We start from the raw sequence: 18,443 nt of genomic DNA, 5'->3' as shown, positions 1-18,443 counted from the left end.
GGTGGTCTAACGGTAGAGACACATGGGGAGGGGCTCAAGATGGGACACGTCAGAAATGCCCTAAGTGCGGGCTACATGCGGCAGGTATTGCTCATATGTTCGCCACATGCCCTTCACTTGAGAAATTTTGGGATGGAGTTCAAGGCATAATTCAAGATTAACTAAATATGGATATTATAATTATGGTGACTGAAAAGATGTTGGGATACAAACAAGAAGGGGACGGGAAAGACCCAATATTGACAATTATGTTCGTTGCTGTCCGCTTAGCAATAGCTAGAGCTTGGATTTCCCCCAAACCTCCTAATGAGATAGAATGATGGATTATTCTTAGAGGTACTTGCGAAAGGGAAAGGGCTCTGGCTAAAGCTACAGGGGTCAGAGCAATGCAGAAATATAGATCTATCTGGAGGCTCTGGAAATGGTCTGAAACAACTTATTGCTGGTTAACTGAAATAACTGCTTGCCGCTATTGATAACGTCGGATAAGGCTCAGAAGAGAAAGTATTATTTGTGTTTTTATGATTTGAGTTGTTTATGTTCTTCCACCATCATTATTATTACTGCTGTAAGCTAACTTATTTTTATTTTGCATATCTTTGAAATTGTATGTATTCCCTCTTCCTTTTTGCCAATATTTTTTTTTTTTTTTTGTAAAGAATGTATTTGGTAATTTTTTATTCCTGATGAAAAACGGACCTGTTCCATACATTGCTTTGTGGGTGATACAAAGCAGCTTGAATGCGGATCTTCTGACAACCAGTAACCAATGTAGGGCCCTCAATGCAGGGGGATATAGGCTTGTGGCTTTACGTGTAGGCGTAGTCTGGCAGCAGAGCTCTGAATCCGTTGCGGTTTTTCATAGTTCATAATGAGGATCCGTAGTAGAGGCCATTGGTGTAATGAAGTTTAGACAGTCTGAAAGAGATAGTAGCCTGGACCGTGTGTGGAAATCCAAGATGGGGCAAGATACATTGCAAGAGTTTTCATAGTAACGAAGCTTGATCTTGCTAATTTGTCCACTTGGGCATTCATTGAAAGATGTAGTCCATGGTAATTTAAAGGTTTTTTACTTCCTTAGATACTTTAGGCGGTGGCAGCTGAAAAGTTGTGAGTTTCCAGTGTCTTTGGGTTTTCCAGTTTGCAGCATGTGAGCTGAAGTTGATGGTCCATTTCCTGTTATGACCTCCTGTAGATGTTGATTAGCATGGGTAAGATGATAGAGCCTTGAGGGACCCCTGCTTTTGTGAACAACAGTTTGGATAAGAAAGGTGGAGAATGGATTGCATTTGTTCTGTTTTGAAGGTAGGATGTGATCAGTCCCCTGTATGCTGGCTTCATCGAGTATTTGTATTAGTGTCCTGGTCAACTGTGTCAAAGGCAGCTGAGAGGTCCAAGAAAAGTACTGCAGCAACCCTGTTCTGGTCTATTGTGTTTATAAGGTCATCCCAGATGGCGATGATGGCAGATTATTTGCCTCTTCAGGGGCAGAATCCTGTATGGAAGTCTGAAAGTATGCCGTTATCTTCAATGAATTGTGACACTTGGGCGAATGCTACTCTTTCTATCAGCTTGCCCATGAAAGGTTAATTTGTTCTCAGTCTGTAGTTATCTGGGTTAAGCAGGTCCAAGTTAGCGGGGCACATGCATGCCTTTTTTAGGTCTTCTGGAAAAATCCCGTAAAGAAAGTATTGATGATTCTTCTTACTGGTGTAGCAGCCCAGGTAGTTAGAAAAATGTTCTTGTATGTTTGTGGAGGACATGAGTTAGAAGGGCTGCGGAAGGCCTGCTTGCTTTCACCAGATCTATACATTTACTTTGATATTTGTTTGAAGAAATGGAGAGGCTAGGTTAGCCTACTCTTGGGGGAAAGTTTAGGAAATGGGTTGGCGCTGGAGGTATTCCTTTGCTTTAAATAAGAGTCCATTCATGTCTGTTTTGTTTGTGTAATGGTTTTCCACTTTGTCTGTGAATTCTTGAGTAATGGGATGAGTTCCTTCTATGCGTTTAGGTTTACAAATGTTGGTGCAAATTTAATAAAATTCTTTGCACATTTAGCATTTTGAATTCCGCCTGAAAAGTGCATTATTGAAAAAATAACTTTTTTGATGTCTGACTTGTAGAATCTGTTAAGTTTCTGTAGGTGAAGTTTGTCTTGATTGTTGTTTGTTCTGAGCCAAGTGCGTTTCGGTTTTGTAATTTGTTGTTTTATCTCTTTGATTTGATTTAAAGTTGTATAGCACAACATATACCCTAAGGTGTCTTGGCTCTGATGTCTGCACATTTAGCAATCGCAAAATACCAGAGTAAATAAAGAAATTATTAGACCAGCAAGGCAAAAAGCCAAGCTTTTAACAGCTTTCTAAAGGTCACAAAGACCTCTTTTAGTTCTGTTTTTCTCCAAGGGGACAGTTTTCTTTTGTGTCCTGTTTTGTTCTTCTTTTTGGTAATAGGATATCAAAAGCTTCCTATAGCCACCCATGTAGTTTTTTTTAACGGAATTTATTGTGTCTAGTTCTGTGTTGGATGTCAGTTGTGTTTCTATGTATTCAAAATTGTGTGTGTTCCACGTCGGTAGGTGAGTGCATGTAAGGTGGTTTTAGGTGTGTTGCATTGTGGTGTTTTATGTTGGAAAGCTACCAAATGGTGGTCTGACCATGTGACTGGAGTAATCGTTTGATAGGTAACTAGTTCTGGATTTACAAAAAGGACATCTCGAATGTGTCCAGCAATGTTTGTTGATGATCTGATGCAGCCTCAGTGTCTCAAGGCCAGTGATGATGGTTTCTGGATGGATCATATTGGGTTTGTCAAACCAAATATTTAGATCACCAAGAATGCATAGGTTGGAGTGTAGTGTTATCAGGCATGAAACTGCGTCAAGAATTGTCGGGAATGTTGCATTGATATGTGGAGGCCTGTAAAGGTGAAGGAAGTTACAGGAGGAAGTTGGTGTAGGGTTACATTTGATGAAGAGCGCCTCACAACCTTGTATGGAAATGTTATCAGCTTTAGTGAGATTTATTGTTTGCTTGAATATAACAGCTAGTCCACCTCCTCCTATGCCTATATAATTTTCTGTGATAGCTTGATAGCCTAGAGGAACGGCTTCATGCAAAACATGGAGCCATATCATCTCCCAACCATGATTCAGCTATGAAGATTAATTCAGGTTGTCTGTCGGTGAGTAGGTCGTAGATGTGATGTTTTGTTCTTAAAGAGTGATCAAGTATTTATTAGTAGGCAGTTTAAAGGTTTTGTTTTGGTGATGATGTGACTTTGTGTTTTTGATGAGTGAGCAGAATTGTTTTGAACTTGTAGCAGGTGTGTCGTTAGTGCTGGTATTAGCTGTATGAGGATAGCAATAGTGTTGCTTTTCTATATCTTATTCTTCATCCAGCAGGAATAGAAGGCATTTTGATAGGTGTTTGTGTGTGTGTGTGTGTGTGTGTGTGTGTGTGTGTGTGTGTAGGAGGTGGAGATGTTGGTTGAGAGTGAGTTGGTGAGCTGTGGTGGTTTTTTTAACGTAGCCATGTTGTATAATAGAAATGGAGATGTGAAGTTGTGAAGACTGGCATGTTGTTCATTTTGTTTGCATCTGTTTAGGGTGGAAAGTGTATGAGTTGGGGTGATGGCGCAGCATGTCGGTCATGTTGGTGGATCATGAGGTGGATCCTCTCTGCATCAGGATGTAATACATTTTATTGTGCAGTGTAAATAAATATCTGTTTAGTGTAAATAAATATCTGTTTTGTTTCCTTGGCTTGCACTGGTGGGAGAAGAGTAAAGAAAGCAGGAAATGGCTGAGGTTTTAAACTCAAATGTGTGTACCCTTGTTCAAGGTCAAGGAACTAGTTCGCATCTTGCAGTATCCCCGGCTCTGGTTGGGCAATCCTGCCATCTAGTGGCTAGACGTCAGACTGCTTACAAGAGCTTCAAAATTGTTGTGCAGCCTGTGTTTCACTGTGCTGCTAGCCTCAAATCCTCCAATTTGTTCCTTTGCCTTTTTACGCCAAATCTGTTTTTTAAGCCTATGAAAGACTGAAACTTGATTTTGTCATGTTGGCCTGGGGTGTGAATCCAAAGCTGCACCCCCCCTTGTATAGTTTCAGCTATTTTATTCATAGGCAAAGGTTTTGTAGTTGATCATTATTTGGAAAGTATAAAATCCCGTGTGTTTGAATCAAGCAACAACTGACTCTTTAAAAAGCGAAATAACTTGAAACAGCGATGTGAGTATTTTTAACCCGCATATGCTTTTTATACTTTGTTGTACTATTTGTTTGCAAATTTGAAAACGTATCATATAACAATGAACCCAATCTGCGTTTTGCATTTGAAAATGCATATAGAACACTTACTAATTTTACAAAGCGAAGAAATGCATTTTGTGTGTATTCCGGATCTCAGCTAAAAGGTTCGACGCGAACCAAAATGCTAGACCCAATCCCTGCAAAAGAAATCTCTTTACTTTGTGTTTCAATCTTTTCGGACCTCGTCACAAGTAGCATTTGAATCGGTAAAATACCCTTTTCTTATGTAGTGTAAGAAACGCTAAACCAGCCTGATGCCACATAAAGACAACCACAAAAGCCCGATTTGAGTCCTAGAGAAGACAGAACATCACGTGCTCTCTACCGGTAGTTGTCTAGTTTCCGTATCTTTCTTAGAGCGAAGCAACATAGACCTTGAAATCAATTGAAGAGGTTCGGCCATTTTGGATTTGGAGATTAGGAGACTCTTGGAATGTGCATATATTGAGTACCTTTTATACCTGCGTACTATGGCGTGTAACGGGGTACGCAGGATTGAATCGAATGTGAGCTAGAAGTAAGATCTTCCATTTAGATGAGTGTTGGAAATGCTTTTTATTCTCCAGAGGGCCATAGAACAAGTGTTCATTTTTATTTGCATGTAACATTTTGTACTTGGCCCAATACTTTTGATAAAAGCTCCATATGATGCCGGCGAGATGACTCTGAGTTAAACTCCTTCTGCGGATGACATATGTTGTTACCTGCAGGGCACGAGAAATCACAGCCATGCCACCTAAACCTTTTCTTCATCTCAGGTTGAAAAATTAGATAATATTACATTGGGTAATATTCAACCCTTTTATTGCAGCACCCATTAATACTAAATGCAGCATAAAAAACAAGTGCTATTTACACTTGTTTACTCTTGTCTTGACATTTGGTGACCTAGATTAAGGTCTTTCCTTTTAAAAAAATCGGATCAATGAAGCTTGCGTTGACATTTTTTTGTATGAAATCTTTAAGTACACTATTCATTTGATATTTGAGCAGATCCTTACTTTGCAACCATACAGTATAAGAAGTTTGATGCATAAATGTGTTCTATAGACTTCATGTGTGCCCACTTAATATTTCCTATGTATAACACTTTCCTGTGCCTGAAATGCAAGCAAAGGACATCACTTGAGAATTGGCCACTGATTGGTAACAGGTTTGCGTGTTTTTTTGCAGACGTCTGTGTTCACGCCAGCATATGGGTCCATCACAAATGTACGAGTGAACAGCACCATGAGCACACCACAGGTCCTCAAGCTTCTTCTGAACAAGTTCAAGGCAAGTCCTGTCTGCTTTCCCATGTTGTCTGCCATGTAGTATTGAGGTTCATCAAGGGAGTGATTAACATTTATTTTTATATAGAATACACTCTGAGCTAAATCTTTTCTAGGTTTTTGTGTTGAGGCTGAGTCTCTGTGCGCAGCAGTGCAAGGTTAATGTGAGGGTTTTCTCTGTGTCCTGAAGCAGTCCTTGGTTATTGAGCGCTGTCTTCAAAGCGACAAGGCATCTGCTACTTGTATTCCATGGCCTTGGTTACCATTGCGCTCTAGATGAGCATCAAGTTCCTTTGTACCCAGGGGAGGCTCCTCCACGTGGGCATTGGAGTGTCGCCCTACTGCTTTGTCGCAGTGCGAGAAACAGAAATGTAAAATGGTATAAATACCATTTTACGTTTCTGCTTCTCGTACTGTGAGAAAGCAAAAGAAGGGTATGCCTGGTTGGGGCGGGCACGTGGTCGGGTCAGGGAGGAGTAGCTAGCCCAATGTTCTGGGCGCTGACTGTTTGGTCAGTCCCAGGGCCGATCAAACCAGTTATAGCAGGGCGTAACACAGGCACCTGCAGCCCCCACGGTGCTGGGGGGCCCTCACCCTCCAGGGGGCCCCGTCAGCACCGCACTTCTGCTGGGGTGCTCTAGATTGTGTCCGGAGGGGGCCCCTTCACGTACCCTGCAGGGGGGCCCCCTCACGGTTTGTTACGCCACTGAGTCATAGCACTCTCCGTTTTCTTCATGTAGGCTGCTGCACAGCCTGCATGAAGAAAACGGCCTCCCCGTAGATGCCTGTAAGGACGGCGTCCTAGCCAATCGCAACGCTGCCATTGTAGCATTGTGATTGGCTTAGGTTAAGAGAGGGAGGCTGCCTGCTTCTGCTTCCTGTGAGCAGAGAGCAGGAGACGCGATGCGGAATCCGGACCGGAGGTGAAGGTAACTTTTTTTAATTGTAATTTTTATTAAATTAATTTCCACCCCCTCCCTGTGCAGACCCCCCCCCCCTGCCCCCATCTGCTATTAATGCCGGCCGTGACTGTTTGTACCCTTAGACTCACCCAGGTGGTAGCGAGATTGGGACAGAGTTAATATCCGACAGACTTAATTACTGGCAAACTCAATTTCCATTCAAACTTGATTAATTTAATAGGTTTTTTTTTACACACAGACCACATAATTCATGTAAGTAATTATAACACAAAAACACAGAAGGTCAAAACACCTTCTGGACCCAAGATACATTTAAAACAGTTCAAAAATTATGCTATATGCGGTATTTAATTTGTAAAAAACAAAATAATAAGTGCCAGGCCCTAGGATATTTCTCAAGAGACGACTGCAGCTTGCAGTGGCAGCTTGTAGGTAATGGTGGCAGAGGTGGGAGCTTTTTTAGAAAAACAAAATACTTACCTGCTCATTGCCGGTCACCATCCACAGTCTCTTCTTCGTCGTCGCTGTTCTGCTGGCTCCCTGCATCACGCAGGCTCTCCTAAACCAATCACAACACTGCTGTCACCATGACAGCAGCCTCGTAATTGGTCTGAGTGCTGTGGTTCGACTCTCAGACGAAGACTGACAGCCTGTTCATGTTCTCCACCCAGGTTTGGCATTACAGCCCGGTGGAAAACATGCTAAGTGTGCATGACTGTTTGGTCGGACCAAGTCACCACTGGAGCCAAGCCCCGCCCTGCCCCACCCTAACCTGGCTGCAAGATACTAAAAATAAAATGATAATATCCTCTGTTATTATCATTTAATTTTGTCCTTTTACACTGCTCTGAGAGCAGTGGGGCGACGCTTCCCCGCCTTGCCGGATGAGCCGCTACTAGCAGCTTATCCCAACCACTGCCTCCTGCCAGCGCTGCCAAAATGCAGCTCCAATGCTACGTACTAGCCTTCACACTACTATCAATATGACAATTTAGACTATTATAGGTCACCAACAATTGTATGATTAGCTTCAACGTGCAGTTAGTCCTCTATTTTTTATGTATATCAATAAAAATACAAATAGACAGCCAGCACCACCATGTAATGTGAATTGTCCTAAATATGTGCTGGCTTTAAGGAGTTGGTGTTAACGCCGAACACTGCTAAACACCGGCACAAATTTAGCATTGGTTGCAAGGCCGCATGGTTATTAGTGGACAATGTTATTGTCCGGGGTAGGTTTGGGAGTTTTATGTTGTCCACAGAAATGTTTGGCTTTAACTTTGCTTATCCCCCCTTGTTTAAAGCACCCGTTCAATGGGAATAATAGCGCCTGACATAATATTAAAGTTTATGCAGTGCACTATCATATATATATATCTGCCCTCTGTCCCAGTTTCTCAGTGGCCTTGGATGCAAGTGAGGACACGTCAGTGGGTTGGAGCTGAGACTACTGAGAAACTGCCAAAGACAATCGAAAGCCCCCAAAAAGTTCAAAATAACTACTGCACAATAGTGAAATAGTATTTCCATCTGCAGAATAATTACTGATTCTCTCACCAGCCTTTGCCTATTGGGACACAGCCTTCAGACCTAGGACGAGACAGAAACCCCGTCACTTTAGGGCTGGAAAACAGGCTATTCAGGCTCACACGTTCGGGGATTGTACAGGAAGCCTCGGGGCCCTGCAGGTGCACCAAACGCAAAGTCCTGAATTAGCATCTAGAGGTGCTCATCCGTCATTCAAAAATATTAACTCCAGTAAACCAAAGTAAAGCACATTCTCTCTCTCTCTCTCTCTCTCTCTCTCTCTCTCTCTCTCTCTCTCTCTCTCTCTCTCTCTCTCTCTCTCTCTCTCTCTCTCTCTCTCTCCCCCCCACCCCCCCTCAGAAAACACAACATTTGTACCTTAATTTGGAGAACAGAATCATGTACTTAAAGGCATGCTTCAAAATGAAAGAGCACCACATACATCCTGAAAGGAAAATTCTCTTGCCTGCATCTATTGTCTGCTTGATTTTGGCGCACGAGCTCGCATTCCTCTGTCTGAGGTTTAGTTTGATGTTAACGTCTGTAGTCACATGGCTCGCAGGAAAAGAAACTAAGCAGTGTATAGCCCATTCTTGTTCATTTGGAAGATCGGGTGTATTTATCTTAGTATTACGTTTGTTTTCTGTGCAAAATGTGGATATTAAAATGTGCCTGCCTGTGCAACCTTGGTTATTAAAATTGTCTGGCTTGCAACCTTGGACATTAAAATGTGTCTGCCTTTACAATCCTGAATATTAAAATGGACCTGCCTTTGCAATCTTGGATATTAAAAGATGTGCCTGTGCAACCATTTATATTAAAATGTGTCTGCCTTCACAATCCTGAATATTACAATGTGCTTTCCTTTGCAATCTCGGATATTAAAAGATGTGCCTGTGCAACCTTTTATATTAAAATGTGTCTGCCAGTGTAACCTTGGATATTAAAATGTGACTGCATTTACAACATTGGATATTAAAATGTGCCTGCCTGTGCAGCCTTAGATATTAAATGTGCCTACCTTTGCATCTTTGAATATTAAAGTATGCCTGTCTGTGCAACCGTAGATATTAAAATGTGCCTGCCTGTGCAGCCTTAGATATTAAATGTGCCTGCCTTTGCATCCTTGAATATTAAAGTATGCCTGTCTGTGCAACCGTAGATATTAAAATGTGCCTGCCTGTGCAACCTTAGATATTAAAATGTACCTGTCTTTGCAACCTTGGATATTAAAGTGTGCCTGTCTGTGCAACCGTAGATATTAAAATGTGCCTGTTTGTGCAACCGTAGATATTAAAATGTGCCTGCCTTTGCGTCCTTTTTTCCCCATGCACAATCTGGGTATTAAAATGTATTTTCACCAGCATGATTCTGATCTCTCTGCACACTTGGGCTTTTCACTGGGTCACTGGGGACACATAGCACATGGGCGAAACTGCTACGGGGTCTCTGAGGTGCAGCCTGTGGTCAGATGAAAGTTGGAGTCGCCTTACCCTGAGCAGAGGAACCACTATTTTGCGCGGCATTTGATGTATCCTTTCAGAGGAGACTGCAATGTTGCGCCTAGACTGATGAACCCCACCTATGGTAGACACAGAGGATATTACCGGAAGGCAGGGGAATAGTAGACGTTTTCGCCACCATTTAAAAAGACTTAAGCCCTTTACCTATTATTGCGCCTGCCACAATCAATCCATCTCACCGTAAAATAGTTTGCGGGAACAGCAGTAACACTTGGCTATGGGTAAAGGGTAGGGTACTTGTTTTTTCAACAGTAGTAGACCAGTACGGATTTACTGCATCAGCTGGCCTGTGTACATTTCCAGCAACTGATTTTCAACTGTTACAGCTTGATTTTTCAGATATTTCCTCTATTATCGTGCTTCAGGGGCTTTACCATATTCCACTCCAGATATTCCTGTATAGTGTGGAATCATGAAATTGTAACGTGGCTTTTCCTGATGAAGGCACTCCTGTGCCGAAACTCGCGTAGACATTACACAGTTTTCAGCCACTGAGAGTTGTTGAAATTAATCTGCTTCTTAACCATTGCATAGATTCCGGATTTTAGCCATTTATGATTATACCATGTTTATGTAGTCAAAGTAGATTCTCAGGATGAAATAAGTATCATAAATGAGAAAGGAACAGTCAAATTCTTGTTTTTTTTTATTGTACATTGCCCTTCTATGTTCTTTTCTGACCGTACAGACTGATGTAAGAGTGAATGTTTGATATGAGTAGAGTATGCATGTGGTTATGTTCATTATCAATATTTATTGTATTGCTTTAATAAAACATATTTTTGTATTGGGTTATAATATGTTGTCCTTGTCCTCCCACTTTCAGTTATGAACTATTGTCATGTTGGTGGTCAAATTCGAGTTGCCCTAGGTTTTTGCAATTAAAGGGTAGGGCACGCCATATGGCCTTCAGTGCCTGATTCTCTAAGAATGCGAATAAAGCTTGGAGCACTCAGTGGACTTGCACGTTTCCTCAGGCAAAAATACTGTTCAGCCCAAAAAAGGACAAATGGGCAGGAGCTGTCCTCTAAGTCGTTGCAACAGACTATCCTCGACTGGAATATCTAAGATGGCCCTTCAGCAGTTCTGTCTAGGTCCCTGCTTAGTGTTTTTGCTGCAGTGTCATCTCTTTTTATATAAAATACTGTCATATCCCTTGATGCCCAAGAGCCTCCCCCAGCAGGGTATGCCACCGGTTTACCCTCTGTAGCTCAACTTCCGGTTCTAGCTCACACAGTATTTTCTTGCACCCCGCCTCCAGCAGGGAAGATACAGTGGTCTTCTGTGTAGCACTGCTGTTCTTCCCCTCGGGACACTCCTTGCTAGGTCGCTAAAATCCCTCCATCCATCTTTAGCTTTCTTTTCATCCTTCAAGAGCGACAGAAAGTGTCCTTTCACCCCTAGAATGACGTAATACTCGTGCAACTCTAAAACCCATTGGGCGGGCGCAGGTTCTGCCCCATATGACAGCATCAGTCACGCATGTTTTCTTTTGCACAGATTGAAAACTCTGCAGAGGAATTCGCCCTGTACATCGTTCACACGAGTGGTGGTGAGTACACAAGAGTGCTGGGCTTCAATAATTTTTATTGCCTTCTATGAGCAATGGTGCTATTATATTAATGTAAGCATTAAATGTCGGGGCTATTTACAAGTCTCTCTGTTTTTTTGTCTTAAACATTTATGGTGTACTTTGAATTTTTTTAACACATGTTCAATATTCTTTACATTTTGTATTTGATTAAGAGTTGTGGCCAAAGACAAAAAAGTAACACGGAAAATCTTTGTATATGGTGTCTTTCTTCTGCGGCAGGCCACTTCGTGGAATAGGGATAGTACCCAGATACTTGAAACCCAGAGGAGAGCTCATCTAGTCGGTTTGTGCCAGTGATCATGACTCCGTGATGCCAGTAATCATGTTCCAGTCATACAAATGTAAAACCACGACACTCAATTGTTAAACAGGACAGGAAATGGAAAAAACACAAGTGCAGGCACTCACCAAATACAGCGTGGACTAGTGGGTGGGGCAAGGGGCGCGGTTAGGTTTCTTGAATGCAAGAAATCTGCACGGTTTGTAAAATTGTTGGATGAGATGTGGAAGAGATATAATCATCTCAGCAAAAAATATGTCTGACTCCCTATATTCAGACACACACAAATTCAGTATCTGGGCTCGGATGGGGATTCCAAAGCCAATTGAGGCATTCTTGAAAGTGATTTGACAACCCCATAATGATGCCAGAGAGTCAACAAAATCCTGAATTAAATAAATGGCAATATCCTAATGAATACTTACTTTCACATTTGTCCTTGTTGCCAATTTAATTGGGGCTGGGTTTAAAATAAAATCATTTATAAGTTGACTGTCAGATTCTTCTCTTTGTGACTTTGTCTACTTTCTGCAGCAGACTGTTAGTTCCAATTTATAGGATCACAAGGTTTTTTCCCATTTCCAACACTTATTGCCTACCTTTCTGATTAATATAATTGGTGTTGGCCTCAGAAGTGCCCATTTTTAAAATACATTTGACTCCACTGTGGTAAACCTGCCGCACAATTTGTTCACAATGCTGACAATATGTTGTTAATGAAAGTCACATAAAATCTCAACGGTTCCAGCAGTCAATTCAGTTTCCTCTGCCATGAAAAGTTAAAAAGCACTTTCTGCACCCAGGCTTCAAGGTTTCTGGAGTCTGAAATGCTTCTGCAAACACCTTATTTTTAATGTACACGTTATTACTTATGCCGAATAACTGAAGATTGTAACTTGACTGGACTGGACTGGAAGAGACTGGATGTTAAAGACTAGTGTGTACTCTCTCATTCAAACATGTCCAAATACAACATCCATCTTTTATTCAGACACAAATGCATACGCGTCGACACAGACTCAAACACACCTCTTCACCAGTGGCCGAAGTGCATTAAAAAAAGTAAGGGAACTGTGATGCTGTGGACAGTGCAAATGAGGATAAAGGCGTGGCTAAAAAACCTATTCTATAACTTTTTTCGGTCTTTCACCTGCACGTCTGTACATATAAAATAAATACATATAAAATAACACACAGTTTGAATGTAAGATAAATGGAACTTAAGTTAATCAGTAGGAAATGCACCGTAGTGCTTTATGAAACCTTTATTAGTTATTGCACTGCAGACGTCTATCTGTTGCCAGAGAGTCACAAAATGGAATCCTGATTGGAGCAGTGGGGAATGGTTAGAAGGGTAACAACCCCCTGCAGCCTCTTCTGTGCAGGGGCCTGTGTTATGCCCCTTTATAAAGCACATACGTCATAGCTCAGCTGGTAACTTCTTTCCAATACCTCTCAAAAAGACTAAATCTGCTTCACCAGGAAGCGTCAAGTGGTTCCATTAATAAAAGTAAATACTGGCTTCTGAGCCCCCTACTATTTGCAGATCGACCCGTTGTGCACATTTGCACTTCTTTCAGGCAACAGGCACCCTAGCAAGAAGGCTTGTTTAGCTTTCTGCCCCTCAGTCGGTTTCACAGCACAGGAGACTCCATGCCTTACACTTCAGCTGAAGCATTTCAACTCTCGGAATTAACTGTCCCGGGATGGTTATCTTTTCACAGAAAGTAGGGTAACTGTTTTCCTTACAATTAAAAAAGTATGTGCATGTCGTGCTGTTCCGATCCCTCCCACTTTGACCACTGCTCTTTACTTGTTTGAACTCCCCTTTCAAACATTCTGTCACTTACGCACACAAACGCTTACACTATCCTCCTTTTCTTTCCCAGTCATGCTTGCATTCACATTTTTTTTTATTTTACTTTGTCTCACACATACCCTTAAACATGCTCTCTTTTCTGCACGCAAATACACATCTACAGAGTTAGCTGCAGTTGTTCTTGTTGACAGAATTAGAGTCTGTCTGTTCTTGCTGATTACAGGCAGCATTCTTCCAATTAAGAAAGTGTGCCTCTTTACTGGCTCTGGGCCTTAGTTTTCCAGAAGTTGACTGCGTTGTTAATCTTTGACTCCTCGTGGGTTTGATTGAGAGTCCTGGAGCTGTGTAGTCAGGCCGGAACGAGGTTCTTCAGCCAGCTAACTTGAGCCTGGTTAAGTCTCTCAGGCCGGGCTTGAGGATGAGGACACTCTGCTACCGAACAGCAGGGGCAGACTCTGCAACACATCATGACTAACCCTGCTGAATCTAACCAGCAATTGAAAGTGCTTGGAATAGTAGTTAGGCTGGCACTGCAAGACCAAGATTTATGAAGCAGGTGCTGCACAATCATAACACTAGCTATATATTTATACTGCTCTCTGATTATTTGAAATGTGCTGCAGTTAGCCACAGTGGTGGCCGGCATGACTTAAAGGTGGCGCGGCGCGCACATGTGAGGGTACCAGGGGGGCGCGTGGGCAGTTGAACAGTGTAAAACAAATAAAAAAAGTTATTATTCACTTAACTTACCGCCGGCTCTAGTGTTTCTGCTCCTTGCTCCTGCTCTTGTGGGAAAGGAAGCCAGGAAGAATAGCCAGGCTCTCCTGACCAATCACAACATTGCATTACAGCGTAGTGATTGGTTTTGAGCGTCCTGGTTCGACGCTCAACCTGTGAATGGGGGCCTGAGCTTGTTCTCCACGCAGGCTGTAATGCAGCCTGCATGGAGAACGGGGAAAGTGCGCATGACCGGTTTGGGCGGCTCAAGAGGGCTGACCAAACAGTCATTGCGCACTTAGGAGTGGGCAAACCACTCCGCCCCTGCCCTGCTCCGTGAGCAGAGCAGCTCCGCCCACCCGCAAAGGAAACATAAAATGATAATAACTAAAAGTTATTATCATTTATATTTCCTTTTGCCGATGCTACTCTTCCATAGGGGTTAGCCACTCAAAAGACACAGGGTTCTTGGGTTGGGGGAATGTGTATATTAAAATTTAATGATGGTGCCGACTGCGATGGTTTGAATAGACATTGTTGAGCAGAACTTTATATGGGCTGATGCTGGGCCCCTATGAGTACCAATACTCTCCTTGTCTGTTACTCATAGAAGAAAATTAAAAAGTGCCGGTACTCAGTACCAGTGGGTACCGGCCCATCTAAAACACTGATATGCCAGGTCTTCTTTCAAGTATTAGATAGTATTGTTGTTTTAGATGCCAGATACTACAGAATGTTGTTTAAGAATGCAGTGAGCAGGGTAGTTAACAGGCAGAATGTATGGAATTCGTTTTGCAGTGTGCAATGAACGTGAAGGAATTGCAAATGGGTGGACCTCATTAATATTTACTCCTCAGCATCCCCTTCTGCAGTTGCTTTCATCAGTATGGAGTGGAAGCCCAAGAAAGATTTATTCGCTTTTCGCACCATGGTCGGTTTAGAAAATATTTTTGTTTGAACTTGGCTAGGGCAGAGAAAATTCAGCCAAAACAAAGCTCCCATCACCCTCACCATTCTCTAGGGTATTTTTCCCGCGTGACAGCCCAAATAAAAATATGTATTTACTTCTTCATTTTGTAACAGGCTGTGGCTGCAAGCTATTATAAACCACAATAAGGCCTGACCAATATGATCACACCAAATTCTTTACTTCCAACACAGGAGGGGTCTCATAAACTATTGTAACTCCCTCTCATACTTATTTTATCCAAGTGTTGTGGTGTGTCTCAATTTAAAATAAAATAACATACCATCAAAGACCCACCCATAAACTGAAAAAAGTGTGGGAAAGAGAGAAAGCACCTCACGGTCGAAACACCAAGGGGGCTGCTGGCAGGTACTCACCAGCAAGCCTGCTTATCATCATCGGTTACTTTCTCTCAAAAAGAAACAAATGTGTGTGTTGTCATAAAGAAATCTCAACCCATGAAATCAAGGAAAACAGAATAGAAAAACCTACATGTGAATGAACTATCTGTGCACGCTATTATGAGTAGTGCCCATTGAACCCCGTGAGAATATAAGGCATCACGGGCACTGCTCTAAGCTGGGTCGAATAATTTCTTAAAGACCGTTTCCAGCAAGTGTGGATGCCGCCCTTCCACTCATCAGATAACAAAGTAGAAACAGGGGTCCCGCAGGGGTCGACTTTGAGCCCCTTGCTTCTTAATGTTTATCTGACCCCCCTTATCTACCTAGCAGAAGATTGGGTGCCAAAATTATGGCTTACGCCGATGACACCCAACTCCTCTTCACCTGGAAAGGCAGTGACCTACGCACTGATGAAGCCCAATATTGTCTGTCCTCAGTATTTGCCTGGCTTGCCCAGGCCAGCGTCAAATGCAACGAGGATAAATCCGAAATACTCCTCTATGGCCAATTCCCGGTGGCCTTTAAAGAAGCACTTTGGCCCAAAGGATCCCCCTGTCCCAAGGGCGACTGTGGGATAGCTAAGAACCTAGGGATTTGGTTTGGGGCTGACGTGTGCTTCCACGAGCAAATCACAAGATTGGCGGGATCATGCTTCGGTACCCTAACAACCCTAAGGAAGTTCTTCCCCCTTCTGCCCCAAGCTGCCAAGGAGACAGTTGCCAGGGCGCTTATACTCTCGCGCTTGGACTACGCCAATGCCCTCTACATCGGCTCTCCTGGCTTTCTCCTCGGCAAACTTCAAGTGGTTCAAAATGCGGCTGTTCGGCTCCTCTTTGACATCCCCAGGAGACTAAGTGTCCGCAAACAGCTTAGCGATCTTCATTGGCTCCCGGTGGCTCAAAGAGTGCGTTTCAAGGCATTGGTCCTGTTTCACAAAGCCCTTCATGGCCCTTGTCCATCTTATCTGAGGGCCAGATTTACGCTCTATCAGCCGACGCTCCATCTCCACTCGGCGGCCCTTAGACGTCTGGTGGTCCCCAGGTTTAGGAAATCATGTCTAGGTGGTCAGTCTCTGGCTGTTAGAGCTGCCACCATGTGGAATGACCTACCAGACCTATTAAGACATACGACTGAATTGGCCATCTTCAAAAAACTTCTCAAAACTCATCTGTTTCAACAAGTAGTTTAGTTCCTCAGCTCTTTCTGTCATTTTTTTCTTCCACGCGCCAGGATAGTCTTGACTAACAATGCGCGCTATAAATCCATTTATAACATAATGTAACATAACATAAGCAGAAAATTCTCACCGTTAAATAGGTGAAGCTTACTGGCTCAAAGTAACTTTATTAAGTGCTGTAAGCTTCCCCAAATTAAAAATGGTTCTAATAAACCATAATCAATCCTCACAAGCTGCCAATGGATCATTTTAGGCCTTTTTGTTATTTTATGAGGGCAAGTTTAAACTGCCAGAAACGAAACAAGGAACACACTATTCAAAACACTATATTCAAAAACACTGAGGTAAACACTTGGCTCGGATAATTGGTCATAGAAGATCCACTTTAAATAATAACTTGGTTTTGGGCAACACAGGTAATGCTACATAAAAAGTAGCACTTTTATGCATTATAATGCACCTGTGATCTTATTTTATTTATTTTCATGTAATACATTGTATTTTAATATATTTGTATATTTCTAAGTAATGATGTGATGAAATTGACAATTGAATTTTTCCGGGTCACCATTAACAGTTCAACCCTTTTTAGTCAGCAGTGCTTTGAAATTACCTTTACTTTTACTATATTAATTATGGACTTTAAAATTCCAGCTTTCAGCGATGTAATTTTAATGGGTGGGATCTCGCCTACACAGTTATTCCAGACAAAGGGGATACCATTTTGCATTTTGAAGCATTATATGCACTGTGTTGTAGTAATAATGTACACTTTATACAATTCTAGTGTAGAGATTTGTGTTCTCCTTCGTATCCAATTTTAATGAAAAAGGAGTATCGTAGTACGTGTAATAGACTAGAACTTTCTAAGCAAGATTGTATAAAAACGACTGTAAAAAGTAACTTTGAATGTTCTTCTGCGGGGTAACAACACTGTGAATTTTAAATAATTTGTAGAACAGCTGTTTTTTAAACAAAATAGTTACTTGGTGCTGATTTGCTGTGGAAAGTTGATGTACATAAATTAAAATCTGGTGCTATCTTTAAGTAAACGGCAGGTGGCAGCGGAAGCACAGAATACACTATCGCTTCTATTCTATTCTATATTGAGCTGTTAAACAATCCTCTGGTTTCTCTTAAGGTCTTTTGATAAGATAGTTCCGTGGGTTGACTCACTTTTGCTGTCTGCACTGCTTAAATTGTAACTATTATTATCATTACGTCTCTACACTTACCTGGACCATTTGAACCTCCTTTATCCTAAACCCCATTAAGGTAATCTCCCATTCTGTTGTTCATTGTTGGTGGATAGGCACTGGTGCTGAAGAATCACTGAGTTGATTGCGCACTGTGAGGTTGTACGTTCTCACTGCCTCAGCCTGTGTTATTTGTGTGTTCTCTTGCAGAGAAGCAGAAGCTGAGGGATTCAGACTACCCCCTCATCGCCCGTGTCCTGCAGGGCCCGTGTGAACAGGTCTCAAGGGTGTTTCTAATGGAGAAAGACCAAGTGGAAGAAGTCACCTATGATGTAAGTGGGGTTCTAAGACTACCTGCAAAAGCAGCACAGACAAGATTCAGGCCCTCGGCATGAGTGGATTCTTAATCTGAATGGAGCTAAGACTGCAGAAGGCTCGGATGAGCTTTATAGGGCGAAACATGTACTGGCTTTGAATCATCAACATATGTATTCGTCTGTATTTGAAAGTACACGTACAGGATTTAAGTGAGCCTAATTCTATAATATGTTTATTCCTTCTTAAATGCTATTTGAGGAATTAAGCTACAACAAAACGAATGGATATTGTATCCAATACATATGATATGATAAATGAGGTGTCATCTCCTCCATTCCTCCCCCACACATGACCTCGCTAACAATACCATTCCTAGCTTTAGCAGAAGACCACCACAAAGGAAAATTCAAA

The 18,443-nt window shown here is 42.1% G+C and overlaps 1 protein-coding gene across 2 annotated transcripts in view; it reads left to right on the top strand.

The window, feature by feature from the left end:
- The window catches only part of RASSF2 (Ras association domain family member 2), a 272,671-nt gene that overhangs the window by 245,451 nt on the left and 8,777 nt on the right, over positions 1 to 18,443 (top strand). For both annotated transcript variants that reach the window (XM_078666637.1, XM_078666638.1), the window contains 3 exons: positions 5,487 to 5,588; positions 11,061 to 11,112; positions 17,925 to 18,046. In XM_078666637.1, the coding sequence (XP_078522763.1) occupies positions 5,487 to 5,588; positions 11,061 to 11,112; positions 17,925 to 18,046 (276 nt within the window). The remainder of the gene's footprint in view (positions 1 to 5,486; positions 5,589 to 11,060; positions 11,113 to 17,924; positions 18,047 to 18,443) is intronic.

Source organism: Lissotriton helveticus, chromosome 11 (genome assembly GCF_964261635.1).
Source record: "Lissotriton helveticus chromosome 11, aLisHel1.1, whole genome shotgun sequence".
Classification (NCBI taxonomy): domain Eukaryota; kingdom Metazoa; phylum Chordata; class Amphibia; order Caudata; family Salamandridae; genus Lissotriton; species Lissotriton helveticus.
Note: the sequence above shows the minus strand (reverse complement) of the source record. Positions and strands in the feature narration are given on the sequence as shown.